The sequence below is a fragment of the Cydia strobilella genome, chromosome 26, assembly GCF_947568885.1.
Source record: "Cydia strobilella chromosome 26, ilCydStro3.1, whole genome shotgun sequence".
In the NCBI taxonomy this organism is placed as follows: Eukaryota; Metazoa; Arthropoda; class Insecta; order Lepidoptera; family Tortricidae; genus Cydia; species Cydia strobilella.
This window is the reverse complement of record NC_086066.1, coordinates 5,757,501-5,773,239: the sequence shown is the minus strand read 5'-3', so window position 1 is coordinate 5,773,239 and position 15,739 is coordinate 5,757,501. Positions and strand designations below refer to the sequence as shown.

Here is a 15,739-nt window from a genome sequence, read left to right as displayed (position 1 = left end):
AATGGCGGAAATTGGCGTAATTGAGCTATTAGTTTTACATTATTTTGCGCACTTGCGGTGGATGGAACTAATGTAATGTCACACTGATTTCTTATCGCTAAGCAAAGAGTAATTAATAGTAGAAAATATGTAGAATTCAAGACATAATGTAGCTAACCCTGATTGTCAGAAGTTTACGTTTGGCAATACAGTCAACTTGTTATATAGTTCGGCTGTCAAACTTGGCGACGCTTTTTTAGGGTTCCGTACCCAAAGTGTAAAAACGTATTACTAAGACTCCGCTGTCCGTCTGTCTGTCACCAGGCTGTATCTCATGAACCGTGATAGCTAGACAGTTGGAATTTTCACGGATGATGTATTTCTGTTGCCGATATAACTTAGAAATTGTACTATATCGACCTTCATAGGAATCTAAGCCTAGGTTATACTTAACATTGAACTGTTCCTCCCACAGACACGGTATCCCTGAATGGCGAGGAGCGGCGCGGGTCGCTCCGCGCTCGCGGGGCGGGGACGGGCGGAGGGGCGCGGGGCGCGGCGCGCGGGGGCCGGCGCGGGGGCGCGGCGCCCCGCCCCGCCTCCGCGCTGCCCGCGCCCGTGCACGTCTTCCACCACGACTACCATCATGACTTACAACAGGTAACAGCAGGAGCTCCGACCATACTACCCTCCTAATTAAGCCTGGTATTAAAGCCGTGCTACTCGGTGATTAACAGAGCCCCCGACGGGTCAAGGTGCCCCTAATCTTAGTAATGTTAACTACTGAATACAATTTGGTTGCCAACCACCTCCCATATACGGTCGGAAAGTGCTAATTTCGCGGTCGGTAACCTCGTCTGGTCTCTCCTTTTGACATTTGAGTTTTTGCTATGACAATTCTGCTCCTTGTTTATTAACCATAGAAACTATAGTAATTATTTATTGCAACATTATTATAATGTAGTGTTTACCCAGGCATTAGTGCAAATGTTGCTTTGTATTTTTCATGTCACTATATGATGACATTGTAAATGTTCTATTGACTTGTGAAAGAGCCCTTGAGTTGAGGCCTACTTGCAGAATACATTTTTGAATTTTGAAAAGGGACTTAATAGCGAGGCCTGTAGAAGGTTACTCGAACAACAAAGCCTCCCAAGGTGACATTGCTGAATTCCAACATTTCCAACCATGTACTTAGAGCTAGTCATCCAATTCGGCCTGCGAGAAGTGCCAAATTCCATACAATTCTCGGGTCAAAGTTAAGAGATGCTTAGTGTGTAATGTGGCTTGATTTTTGCCACCAATTTACCTTATCTCCCGACCAAGGCGACCTTGGACCGTCGGAAGCTTATTTGGTCGGAAACATAGCACCAACGTTAACGATGGATTGACTCACAGGAAAAACAATCAAAATTATAAAATAATAATGATTTCTATTATCTCTATTAACGACATCTGTTAATTTTTTGTTGCCTCATTGGACATTTTATTTATAAATTTTTCTTAAAAAAAAATTTTGTTAAAAAAGTAGTAAAAGTTCATATGAAAACTTTAAAATATTAATATAAGTTATAATTGCATTTTTTTCTATGAGGTACGGTCAAAAACGTTTTGCTTATAAATGTTATATAATTCTTTTACCTAAGAGTACATAATAAACAAAATTTTTGCGACTATATGTCAAAGTACACACAAGTTTTTGATCGTACTCCAGAGACACTTTTTTTTGGGCAAACCCAATGGCTGAGTGGGTTTGTCCTTGGTATATACATTTTCCTTCGCAATAAAAGCTAAAACATTCATGAAGTCATCTTGATCTAGTGAAGGTTCTTAACCTTTCGAATGCGCCTGTCAAAAAATTGCCATATAAATAGCAAACTCCATGTTTAAGTTGAATATTCAACAGGACATATGGAGCAGATCTGCTCCTAAGCATACGAAAGGTTAAGACCTAGCTGATAGCTCTTTTTTTTCATGATATTTCAATATGAATAAGCCATCAAATTATCAGTTGAAGTAAGTTTTCTTAGTGAACTACTAGATCAAATGACTATATCAGGCATTTTCTATGAAAAGTGACCTTATTGTCGATGTCGCTTACGCCGTACAGCGTCGCGCGTCATTGTATTTATATCTGAGCATCGTTTATAATCGCGTAAGCGCCATCGACAATAAGGTCCCTTTTTATAGAAAATACCACATATGCCAAATTTTACCTCTAAAAGGAGAATGCAAATACCTAAACTTGTCCCAATCCAAACCATTTGGCTTCACTATATCTCATTTTTGGATACCACCACTTCACGCATGTGTTATTCCATTTTTTTAAATATATGCCTTGCCCGAGGCAATACAGCCGAGGTACGTATACACAGACCGAGCTGCTTCGCGCGGCAATTACCTCGCGAGGCGGCTCATTCTGTGTGGACCCGCCTAATAACGCTTGGTTTAATTCTCTTTTCGTTTGCATAACACGTGCTTATAACCTCAAAAACAACCTAATCTAAGCTTTTCATATTTGTTTTTGATGATATTATTGTATATCTATTTTTAATCTTTTGTACTAATCTATGCATAAAAATATATTAATTATTTTTTAAATACATTTTCATTATTTTTCTTCATTCTAAATATAATTTAGATAGAGACTGTGTTTTCAACCCTTCCCCATATTCTTTGAGTTTAATATGCATGTAGATCCCTACATATTCACCTCGCAGAGGAAACCTTAGGGTTGAAAAAAACATTCTGTCTGTTCACTCTTTATTTACATTAAAACAGTAGTTGAATGTAAACGCGTCTCGCTTTTTAAAATATTATTTTGATAACACGATAAGCGTTAGGAACGCATAAGTGTACTTAGTGTCTGTTTTATAAAAGTAAATATTGGTAACTGTAACTGCACTGAATAATTTAATGTTAACCTCTTCCTATTTATTTATTTAAACTTTATTGAAAGAAAGAAGAGAAGAAAGAAAGAAAAAGCATTTATTAGCACAACATAACATAAGACTAAAACTAGAAATAATTAAACAGAATGAGGTTGCGCTAAATGGTCCTTACTCAGCTTGGTGTCACGGTGTGAGCCAACATGGCACACTCCGCGACGCTGATTTTCAGTAAGGCCCAGTAGATGGACTAGTGAACACAATGTAAAAAATAAATAAGGGAAAGCTTAAATACAAATAACAATCAAATTACTTAATTAAAATTAGCCTATACCTAAGTCTTATGAATGTTCGTGTGTATGTATGTAAGTGTCTATGCGATTTGTGTGTGAGTGACTGAGTGTGCACGGTTGCCTAAGTGTTGCATTTCTGCTTAGCCATTATGAATTTACGGAGGTGAATTTTTGCACAGTAAAAGTTGTACAAATGGCGAACTTGATGCCAGAAGGCATTCTCTACCCTCTAAGAAATTAAATAGTAATTATTGCTATAGTCAGTACCTTAAAACTTACAATAGTAATTATGTAGCACTAGTAAGTAACACTTATGTAATATGGTCTGTATTGTAGCAAGAAATAATTGTGTTGCTATTGCTAATCAGTATGCTTTAAGCCCGGTTCACATTTGTCTGACGATGACGTGTCGTGTTGTGTTGTGACGCATATCGTTCACATTTGTCTGATGCACGCTTCTTCAGACAATAACGAACGGTCTGACCTAGTGGGTAGTGACCCTGCCTTTGAAGCCGGTGGTCCTGGGTTCGAATCCCGGTAAGGGCATTTATTTGTGTGATGAACGCAGATATTTGTACCTGAGTCTTGGGTGTTTTCTATGTATTTGTGTATTTTTATTTTATATATATCGTTGTCTGAGTACCGATAACACAAGCCTTCTTGAGCTTACTGTGGGACTTATTATTATTATTGGGGCGTTGTGGGCCTTTGAGTGTCACGTCGACCAAACAGTGATCTATTGTGACGGCCCTTTAAAGCTCATTACTAATGCCCGTTGAATCCAGAAAATTCCAGATTCTTTGGGCCGTAATGTTCTGTACCTCATAGGGTTGCAGTACGTGCCGCCCTAAGTAGGTACTTCTTTTTAACATTAGTGGTCCACAGGAACAGAGAATGTGCATTGCAGTCTCCTCTGACTCCTGGCAGAAAGGGCTTACTGTGGGACTTAGTCAACCTGTGTAAGAATGTCCTATAATATTTATTTATTAGAAATTTGCATATTTATTAGCTTTATATTTCATCTTCCGAGTGGTTCTCAAAACGAATCAAAATTCTTTCATGGGACATACTTATATAAATATGATCTGACTATTAATTGACATATGAAATGTATCATATATATTTGATGGCATTGGGATCATTTACTAATTGATGGTGATCCTATACATGATGATCATAAGTAGAGAATACATGAAGACAAAAGAGTGAGATTTTTAGTTCTCTCTTTTATTTGTTTTATAACAGTAACAGAAATCAGAGAGGAAAACCAAGGAAAAGGTGGATGGACTGTGTGAAAGATGATATGAAACTAAGGCAAGTGAATGATGAGATGACGGGTGACAGAGATGTATGGAAGAAAAAGACATGCTGCGCCGACCCCAAGTGAATGGGACAAGGGCAAGCGAATGATGATAACAGTAACAGAAATCTATTTCAAAACATTTATGTCAAATAAGAAAATAAACTAGTTTTTATTTTCCGAAAAAAGTATTGATCAACACTATTCATTTCCATAACATGCATGGTAGGTAATTACAAAAGAAAAGCGGTGTAATACTTTAATAGCAAAACTTACGTGAGACACAGACATATTAAACATTGTAATAACGGGTCACTCACGTATTGAATACTTACTGAGTAAAATGACGTGTATTCTCTACTCTATTAGACATGGGTTGTTGATAATATGTACATATTAGAACTTGTGATCCGAATATTTCTTATTATTTATCGGCTCTTTTCAATTCTTTACGAATTCGGGGAAATTGTAAATGCTTAAAAATAATTTAGAATAGTAAGGCCTATTTTATTTTTCTGATAAACTGAATCTTGATATCTAAAATCTACCTTTGTTAATGTCAATAAATGTGACGTTTTCAGCCAAAAGGTACCGCATTGTCGCTTGTCGATAAGGCTGATTTCAAATTGAAGCTATATGGAAATAGCGCCTTATTGACGACCGACAATATGTACCCTTTTGGTTGAGAATGGCACAAATGTTGTATCATTATATCATTATTATTTTGATCTACATGTCTTACAGATATATTTAATTTTTATGAAATATTTTGATTTGCGTTTTTTAAGTAGTCACACTAGGTACTATATATAAATTATAAAATGAAGTAGATCAAGATCACATACACTAAAGAAAAAGTGACCAAGTCCACCGGTGGCCGAGGCGGGAATCGAACCCGCGTCTTCCGGTAGCAGTACTAGTACTGATTATTTTGAAAGAAAAACGCAAACTCGGTCGCTTAATGCGCATTGCAGTGTCTGAAGTGCTGAAGAATTGACTAAGAGTGGAACGTTCAATAGTTGATTGTACAAATTCGGATGACAGTTCACTATCACCATCATCATACACCATTCCCCCCTCCCCCTCCCAGCTCCGCGTGGCTCAGCCGGCAGTCGCACAGGGCCTGGTGCTGCACTACGGGGGCATAGGGCTCCCGCCGCCGCCGCTGGCGGCCCCGCTGGCGCAGGCCTTCTACTACGGTGCTGCACATGCTACCAGCGCACCCTATGGACTGGGACTTGACCAGGCTACGTTGAAGGATCTCATTAAGAAGCAGATGTGAGTATACCTTAGCATCCGGCCCGAGAAAACCTAAACGTAGAACCAATTATAGGAATAAATACTAAAAATATCCAGTTTTTACAGGTTTAAAGAGCGACGTATCGAAAATTAATTAAAATCTGCATAATAGTTTTTTTGGAAACTAGAATAGCCATTGACATATATCAAAGGACGGGCCTTACGGGCAATAAGAATGGAGCCAGTACAGCGATGTCACGCACACGAGCCAATCGTGCTGTCTAACGCCACAACGAGATTGGTTGATGAGTTCGCATCACGCGCGCGATTGTTCACAACTAGTTGCTAGTTCAGCGGTGTCAGCTGAACTAGCACCATTCTTAGTGCCCATAAGGCCCATCCTTAGATATATGTCAATGAGAGGAGTCGCATGCGTTTCGCAAGATGACGCTTAAAGATCCAAGATGAAGCTCTAGACTCTAAAAAAGTACCACAACTGTTTTCAGTTAGCTCAATAAAAAAAAAAAAAACAAATTTGCCATCCGAAAACAAAACACTATTCATAACTACCAAGTGTTATTCCAATTTGAATAGTTCATGTCTATCCCAACTAACTCGAGTAGAAAAAAATCTATTATTAAAATATCAGCAACTGACCAGTATTGTTTCCACAGCGAATACTACTTCAGCCCTGACAACTTAGCGCGCGACTTTTTCCTCCGCCGCAAGATGGCCGCCGACGGCACCATCCCCGTCACGCTCATCGCCTCCTTCCACCGCGTGCGAGCGTTAACACCAGACGTGGCGCTCGTCCTGGACGCCATCCGCGACTCCGACAAGCTGCAGCTCGTCAACGGGTTCAAGGTAACTCGAGATGGCGCCACCATCCCAGTCACATCGGCTCCTTCCACCGCGTGCGAGCTTTAACACCAGACGTGGCGCTAGTGCTGGACGCCATTCGCGACTCCGACAAGCTGCAGCTCGTCAACGGATTCAAGGTAACACGAGATGGCGCCACCATCCCAGTCACATCGGCTCCTTCCACCGCGTGGCGAGCGTTAACACCAGAAGTGGCGCTCGTCCTGGACGCCATCCGCGACTCCGACATGCTGCAGCTCGTCAACGGGTTCAAGGTAACACGAGATGGCGCCACCATCATAATATGTCATTGCCTCCTTCCTATCGCTCGCTATATCGCTCGATTATTGCATAAGGGGTAGGGAATGATGAGCGCTGGTGAGTCTTCTATCTTGTTACTTAAATCGATATTTTATTATTATTATTAAATTTAAAAAAATATAAGACTAAGAGCTACGGTGCCACAGACAGACACACAAATTTATAACACCCCTCTTTTTGCGTGAGGGGTAAAAATTTAAATTGACATTGACACTTGCATATAAGCAGGTGCTGCCCCTTACGGTTCACGAACGCTCCTCTGTGCGTTGCAGAGTGTGCTATCTCGTGGCCTAATTCTAAAACGTAAACTTCACATGTACATTTTGTGTCAATAAACAAGGCTCCTGTGCTTCTATAGCCAGTTTAAAACGTACTTTTCTGTCACAGGTCCGAACAGCGTTTGAGCCTACAAAATGGCCGCTGCTCGACATAATGATGAACGAGGACACCGACAAGAAGTCCCCCGATGACAACAAACAGAAAGAGGACAAGGAGCCAAAGGAAGCTCAGAAGAGCGTAGAAGAGAAGGAAGCGCAGAAGAGCGTGGAAGAGAAGGAAGCACAGAAGGCGCCCAGTATAGGCGGGGAGACGGAGAAGATTGAGGTAAGTGTAATATCCAGACTTCCGCCAGATTTCGCTGAAATTTTCAACTCATTTTAACCCTATTAGGGATTGAATTTCAAAAATCCTTAGTGGAGCTCTACAAGATTTAAAGACTGGATCGGTTGCACCAAATCGGCTGTCGCCGTTAAAGAGTTCGCTAAATTTTATTGTATGGGAAGTTTCATAGATCTCTGCTGCGTGACGTTGATTAGTCTGTTAACTGTGGTTGGTGCAACTGGCCCTATGTGTTTAAAATTTCAAGGCCCTACCAATGGTTTGGGCTTTGTTTATAATGTCTGTACATTATAAACAAAGCCTGAACCATGGGTAGGGCCTTGAAATTAACTAATGAACTGTTTTTATATGAACATATACACAAAACTTCCATAAACCTAAACTCAACACCATTCCACAGATTAAAAAACCCGAACCAGCACTTGATACCAAACCAGAGCCCTCTCCAGAAACTGAGAAGGCCGCTGAGGAAACGAAAGAGAAGGAAAATAAAGAGAACGAGACGGAGGATAAGGACAAGAACAAGCGGGACAACGAGGACCCGCCGCTGCAGAACGAGGGAGAGGACAAACCGGGGGAGAAACGGTAAGGAGTTGTGAATGTAATGTGTGGAGGCACTTTTAACAAAAACGATTTTCTGAATGCACTTCTACAGAGTACAACAGGGGGCCTAGTCAAGATGCCAATCGTTCGCGCCGTAGCGCACGAAACGCTGACGCTAATATCTTTGTCACACTAATATCATAGAGTAACTTATACTAGAGCGGTACTGTCATAGTAAATTTTGTAACCCCAGTAAATTCCCTGCCATCTGTCGACACACTTTAAAACTAAAAATGAAGATTTATAAAAATACGATAGAATGTATTTAAATATAGATAAATGATTTTTTTTATTTGCATTAATTATTTTTATGATTTTGACCCATGTTCTTTTACTGATATGCGTTAAAATTGTTAAATAACAAACGAAACCGTCAACGCCATCTATACGACTGTAGGCCAAAACTAGTAGCGCCCTCTGAGCGAGAATCAAATTTTCTTGATTTTCGAGGCACGTTTTATCCATCTATTTCGGAGTTATATCTATCTTTGCTAATATGGAAGAGTGATATAGAGATTTACGTTTCGTTCGCTACGGCGCAAACGATTGGCATCTTGGCTAGGCCCTTTGTATGGATATAGAAAATCTGCATATAGTATAAAATGCGTCACGTATTGCAGCCGCAAGAAGCAGATGGTGGGCATCTTCCCGCTGGCCACGATGGGCGGCCCGCTGGTGGCGCCCGTGTCCAGCCTGCTGCGCGCCGTGCCGCCCCCGCCTCTGCCCAGGTACATTTATATCTAATTTACCCTTACTACTTTTTAGGGTTCCGTACCCAAAGGGTAAAAACGGGACCCTATTACTAAGACTCCGCTGTCCGTCTGTCCGTCTGTCCGTCTGTCTGTCTGTCTGTCACCAGGCTGTATCTCATGAACCATGATAGCTAGACAGTTGAAATTTTCACAGATGATGTATTTCTGTTGCCGCTATAACAACAAATACTAAAAACAGAATAATATAAATATTTAAATGGGGCTCCCATACAACAAACGTGATTTTTTTGCTGTTTTTTTTCGTAATGGTACGGAACCCTTCGTGCGCGAGTCCGACTCGCACTTGGCCGGTTTTTTCTATCCATATTTTTGTTAAGTCCGTGGTGTGAGGAATTAATTTCCTAAAAAACATTATGAGGCGGGTCCACGGAACGACCTGCCTCGCGAGGAATTTGCCGCGCGAAGTAGCTCGGTCTGTGGAGACTAGCCTCGCCCGAGGCATTGCGGCCGCGAGTGCGTTTGTTTCGCCCGAGGCACGTCTACACGGACCGAGCTGCTGCGCGAGGCAATTTCCTCGCGAGGCGGCTCGTTCTGTGTGGACCCGCCTATTCTCCTGTTACCTACGTTAATATTCGCGGCGAGAAACCCTTTTGTAAACGGCCCTATCTTTATGTTTATACATATCATAGAATGTCTCCATGGTGCAGGATGTTCCGGACGCGCGGCTCGGGGTCGCCGCCGGCGCACGACCCCCTCAACCCGGACGTGGCCGAGTTCGTGCCGCAGCGCAAGACAGGTACTCACTCTTAAAGATCTAGAGGTCATGAAATTTATTGAAATATTGCGCTTTTTTAAACGCTCTCGTGTGTAAACAAGAAAAGGAGCTGAATTTATTTTAGGAAAAACATTTTTAGAGCAAATACATGTGAGGTCAATGTGGGTAAGACACACAAGCTCTTTCGTCTCTTCCAACTCTTGCGTTTGTACACACTCCACTCAAAAGGTCGGTAGTGCACAAGGAGCGAAGCTCTTCCTTTCTGTGTCTGAGAGAAATATTTTTTTAAATACTTCTCGAGAATTGTTGCCCTATGACAGTCTTCCCACCTAAACAATTTATATGCCGGTGTTGTAAAAAATACTCTAAAAACATACTTTTTGTTCGTTGTCATTTTTTTAATAAAATGTTTTATTTAACAGAAGAACCTAGCAAGAAAGCGGAAGGGGAATCGAGACAGACCTCCGGAGCCGGCAGCCCCAGCTCCGAGAGAAGCGGAGCGGACGTGTGGACCGAGGTACGTGTAATGTTTGATGTAACTAATAGTTTGGCCTCGACGCACTCGTACAGCACATGAAACAACGAATTTTTGTCCCCATTTTGATCCATCTAACACCTGAATGCCATAAATAGGCGGGTCCACACAGAACAAGCCGCCTTGCGGGGAAATTGCCGCGCGAAGCAGGTCAGTCGGTGGAACGTGCACGGGCATTGCGGCCGCGAGTGAGTTAGCTTCGCCCGAGGCACATCTGCACAGACCGAGCTACTTCACGCGGCAATTCCCTCGCGAGGCGGCTCGTTCCGTGTGGACCCGCCTAATAAGCATTTTATTTCGTGATTTTTCGCCTTATCGAGAGGGTCGACAGATATTTTCCTAAAGCTGTTCGCCGACCGGCTTCCATGAGTCGATTTCGGCAGACGGTTCATAAGTTGAATGTTTACGGCAGGTGAAACGGAGGACGAAGGCCGGCAGCCGCGAGCGCTCCGCGCCGGCGCCGGCCCCCGCCCCCGCCCCCGCGTCCGCGTCCGCCCCCGCCCCCGCGCCCGGCGAGGAGGCGCCGCAGCGCGAGGAGCTGCACTTCCAGCTCGACGAGGAGCTGGACCTGCCGCCGCCCAGACTCAACACCTTCACCGACGGAGACGCCTGGTCAGTACCGGTACCTTCTGCTGAAACACCTGTACATTGTTAGATGCCAGTGGTATCACCGGCAGTCCCTATACTGTACTACGACGACACATGTCACAGGGTATTTGACTGCTAGTCAAATCGGTTTCTTTTTTCGAAATGTCAAAACGATTTTGCTACTATGGAACTTATATGAAACTGTGACGTCACATGCTAGATGTGACGTCACAATCAAATTGCCTATTCTTTATAGTTTTATACGGGTTTTAAAATAGAAATTGTGTCTAAATATATCTGCTGTCTACGTTTCTCTATTAATCTTTTGAATAAAAAAAGATAGGACAGATTTGTTTATTTTATTTGTTTATTTGTTTATTAGGATCACCAACAGAAGATACAATTTACATACTAGTATTAACTTACAAAAAGGGCACATTTTTTATTGATCCCCCACTTACAGGCAATCACAGCATGCATTATTATATTAATTTACACATTAAGTCGACAGTAACACCTAGAAAAAGACTTAGTATACATTACAAAAATCTAGAATAAGTACAGATAAGAAAGATATAAAATAAAAGATTACTAATCGCCAACCCTGACTTGGGCGATGACGCAAATACCTAGTCCCCTATTTGCGATGAGCGGGGGAAACTTCAAACGCACTAACACGCTTAGTAACTCCTCAATGCCCAGGGGTATGATTTGCCACATTTGTTAGCCAAAAAACGACTGTGGAATTTTAAATTTAAGATTGAATTTGGATTCCCATTGCTTACCCGATATTCGGTAGGGTAGAAAGCAAGAGGTTCAGTGTTCAGTATCAGTACGAAGCGAGTAGTTAAATAGTTTTGGCAGCAGACTTTCCGATCTAGTTTTCAATCTCATTTGTGTTAATTCAGGTCGGATTCCGAATCGGACTTCGAGCTGTCGGACCGCGACGTGGGCCGACTGCTGATCGTGACGCAGACGGGTGGCCGTGCGGTTAAACACGACGGTCACGACCGCCAGGGCGACTGGAACACTCGCACCAAGATCTCACAAGATCTCGAACAGGTACCTACAACACACTCAGCTGCGCCACGACGTGAGCCGGCTGCTGATCGTGACGCAGACGGGCGGCCGCGCGGTCAAACAAGACGGCCACGACTGCTAGGGCGACTGGAACACTCGCACCAAGATCTCCAACAAGTACTACACAATCAGCTTTTCCGCGACGTGAGCCGGCTGCTGATTGTGACGCAGACGGGCGGAGGGCGGGAACACTGGCGCACCAAGATTTTACAATACAACCATGCATTTACTCTCTCATCATCGTCACACTTAACATATTCAGCAAATTTAACTAAGAATTACTTACTCAACAAAAAAAAACAAATATTTTATTTTAATTACAGGTCATAACTGACGGGTTGAGGCGTTACGAGGAGGACTTGTGGAACGACACGGAATACACTTCGGTTAGTAGATATTTACAATACCTTATGTTACATCGTAAAAGTAGAGAAAAGTTCAATAAAATTTTACACGTACTTCGTAATTTATTTAAAACATCACTGTATGAAAGTTGTAGAAATGTACATTTTTATTTATGCAAGGGTCCATACAAAAGGACCACCGTGCGAATAAATTACCGCTCGAAGCGGATCTCGCGAGGCACTTTTATCTATCGACCGAACTGTTTCGCCGCGCAGCGTGCCGATCTCGAAAAAGAAGTGTTTTTGTGTGAAATATTCTTGATTCAGACTTATTTATTTATTTTTCACCTCAGCAGCTCGAACAAGCCTACTTTCGTCACTCCCTGGAGTGAGGAAAGTGCGACTTTCCTCACTCCAGGGAGTGAAACAATGTAGCTTTTTAATTTAGTGAAGGCCATGAACTTCATACTACGGTACGGTACGGTACGGTCCGGTCCGGTCCGGTCTCGTCTCGTATCTTATCGTATCGTACATATTATAATACTTTTTTTTTTCTGTTTATTCTGTGTAATTCGAAATACATTTTAACCTTTAATATGTTCTCACTACTGAGGTGAAAAATTATGTGTGTAACACGAGAGCAAAGTTATTTTACATCTCGTGTTTTTGAGTCCCTCGCTACGCTCAAGATTCTACCTTAGAATCACTCGCTTCGCTCGTGATTCAATTATAGAATCTTTCGCTTTCTCGGGACTCAAAATAATCACTCGCAAGAAAAACCAACTTTCCTCTCTTGTTGCACAAATAACTATATTTATGTTTGAACAGTCTCACGGCAGCCTGGGCTCGCACTACCGCACCGTGTCGCTGATATCCCGCGAGCAGTTCGAGGCCACGCAGCCCAACGAGCGACACTCCAACCCCGACCAGCCGCCACCGCCTCCGCCGAGGCCGCAGATGGTAAACCGCTCTAATTAAAAATTAAATAAAATAAAAATAAAAATAGCCTTTATTCCACCATAATTAAGTACTTTTTTTTTTTTTTTTATATTATAAACCGCTCTAATTATTTTCTCATTATACCACACTACATTAAGCGTTATTTTAAAACTAACTTACTAACTTAGGGCCAGTTGCACCATCCACATTTGACAGACTGATCAACAGCAATTGGCCGTGAACTATGAAACTTCCCATACAATAAAATTTAGCGAACGGTTTAACGGTGACAGACGGTTTGGTGCAACTGCAACCGACCCTTTATCGCGTTAAACTTACGTTTATTTATGGCCTGACGTTTCGAACGTGACGTTACGTTCGTGGTCACAGGCAGACTGGCGAGGAATTGTATCAACATTATCTTTTTGGGTTTTACGAACTACCAGCACTTGATCTTGATTCACTTGCACGATAGAGTTGTCACTTTGCATACACACAACACACTACATCCGATGCTATGTGATGGGACGTTTTTTTCACCCTTACACTTGCTAAACACCGGATTCCACGAAGACGAAATCCCCTGACTGATCTGACTGTCGAAAGTTGACGGTTGATAGTTCGCTGCCAAACTTGAGGCAGGAGATTTTATATACAACGCTTATACATTTGACTAGTGATTTTAAATTTGATCCTGTGAAGACAGGAGCTGCAATATTCATTTATATTCTGTTCACATTATGAAATGAATTTCTCAGGTGGAGCAACAGGAACAAGGCAGCAAAGCGAAGAGGCCGCGTCGCACCGCCCGTTTCTACGCCGCTAATAAGGACCCCCACGCCACTGATGTTATGTATGTACCTTTACAGTTGGATTATCAATATTATCATTCCTAAACCTTTGTACAGTGCTACGTAAAACACATTCTTACTTAGATTAATACTAGGTATATATATTTTCACCTCAGCAGCTCGAACAGGCCTACTTTCGTCACTCCCTGGAGTGAGGAAAGTGCGACTTTCCTCACTCCAGGGAGTGAAACAATGTAGCTTTTTAATTTAGTGAAGGCCATGAACTTCATACTTTTATTACATTTTTTTTTATGGTATGGTATGGTATGGTATGGTTTGGTATGGTATGGTATCGTATCGTATCGTATCGTATCGTATCGTATCGTATGGTACATATTATAAAACTTTTTTTTTCTGTTTCTTCTGTGTAATTCGAAATACATTTTAACCTTTAATATGTTCTCACTACTGAGGTGAAAAATTATGTGTGCAACACGAGAGCAAAGTTATTTTACATCTCGTGTTTTTGAGTCCCTCGCTACGCTCAAGATTCTACCTTAGAATCACTCGCTTCGCTCGTGATTCAATTATAGAATCTTTCGCTTTCTCGGGACTCAAAATAAACACTCGCAAGAAAAACCAACTTTCCTCTCTTGTTGCACAAATAACTATTTAGCCTTTATTGACAATATCCAGATTAAAGTCATACTCATGACCTATATTTTACTTGACATGGCGACCCTGCCAGTTGACATTGTACTACAATGCCAGCGCGTTTCGAAAAATAAAAAAATATATATCTGCGATCAGGATTTTCAAGCTTAAGTCAATATTTTATTAAAGATGTTTTCTATGATTCGTCATATATTATAGCAAGCTTAATTGAGCTTTCTGAGGAATCAAGTCTATTACCCTATATTTAAAAATTGATTTAATATTTCAGCACAAGCCGCAAGCACAAGACCAGGCACAGCCTCAATCCGCCCGTGGAGCACCACGTCGGCTGGATCATGGACATCCGCGAACACCGCGCCAGGACACACAGCACCGGGTATGTACCATCAGCCTGTGTCACTCCACTGCTGGACACCACTGAGCGTGATCTTCAGCTCTCCTCCAATCCTCGCCCACAGCCTTACGAATATCATTACCAACTAGTAACTTGGTTGGCAACAAGCGTTTGTCGTCACGCGATTTCCATCCGAGGACCGGTTTACCCCATCAACCGGGCGTCTGCGGTATATTTGATCTGCCCATTGAAACTTCAATTTGCTAATTCGCTATCTATTATCAAGGGTGGCAGGAGATCGTTCGACAACCTTATCCGAAGAATTGGCACAATCGGTTTCCTCGATAACATCAGATGATATTTCGTAAAAGTTCCAAAAAACACACTTTATAAATATATTGTTAAACGTTTCAGATCATCACTAGGCACGTCACCGACGCTGGGGTCCTCTTGCGGCTCCGTGCCACAATCGCTGCCGACGTTCCACCACCCGAGCCACGGCCTGCTCCGCGAGAACCACTTCACTCAGCAGGCCTACCACAAGTACTACTCGCGCTGTCTGAAAGGTGAACATCTATCCTTCTTGCCCGAGCTAGGTTTCAACATCAGAGTTGAGGTCTCCCACACAACATGTTGCATAATTACAGGGCTTGGGCACTTTTTCTTAAGTATCAAGGGCCTGACACTCTTTGATAGAGAAAGATATTAGTCTTATTGAGATTCCTATAAGAGGAAAGAGAAAATAGTGCCATGCTTTGTCCTTATCACCGACCGGGTGGCATCATAGGTAGAAGGCGATGGCGAAATACCAAAATTTATAAGAGTGATAGAGAAAAAATCCTATGCTGCCCAAATTTTATATGAAT

General features: G+C 42.1%; 1 protein-coding gene across 3 annotated transcripts in view; it reads left to right on the top strand.

Annotated features, from left to right (window-relative positions):
• LOC134753250 (la-related protein 1) overlaps window positions 1-15,739 on the top strand; it is a 96,357-nt gene that overhangs the window by 74,126 nt on the left and 6,492 nt on the right. For 2 of the 3 annotated variants that reach the window (XM_063689075.1, XM_063689077.1), the window contains 15 exons: window positions 455-639; window positions 5,551-5,738; window positions 6,374-6,563; window positions 7,266-7,481; window positions 7,897-8,081; window positions 8,720-8,827; window positions 9,520-9,608; window positions 10,010-10,104; window positions 10,535-10,734; window positions 11,619-11,772; window positions 12,114-12,176; window positions 12,963-13,094; window positions 13,832-13,926; window positions 14,808-14,915; window positions 15,288-15,439. In XM_063689075.1, the coding sequence (XP_063545145.1) occupies window positions 455-639; window positions 5,551-5,738; window positions 6,374-6,563; window positions 7,266-7,481; window positions 7,897-8,081; window positions 8,720-8,827; window positions 9,520-9,608; window positions 10,010-10,104; window positions 10,535-10,734; window positions 11,619-11,772; window positions 12,114-12,176; window positions 12,963-13,094; window positions 13,832-13,926; window positions 14,808-14,915; window positions 15,288-15,439 (2,160 nt within the window). The remainder of the gene's footprint in view (window positions 1-454; window positions 640-5,550; window positions 5,739-6,373; window positions 6,564-7,265; window positions 7,482-7,896; window positions 8,082-8,719; window positions 8,828-9,519; window positions 9,609-10,009; window positions 10,105-10,534; window positions 10,735-11,618; window positions 11,773-12,113; window positions 12,177-12,962; window positions 13,095-13,831; window positions 13,927-14,807; window positions 14,916-15,287; window positions 15,440-15,739) is intronic. The other variant, XM_063689076.1, reaches the window with a different exon arrangement.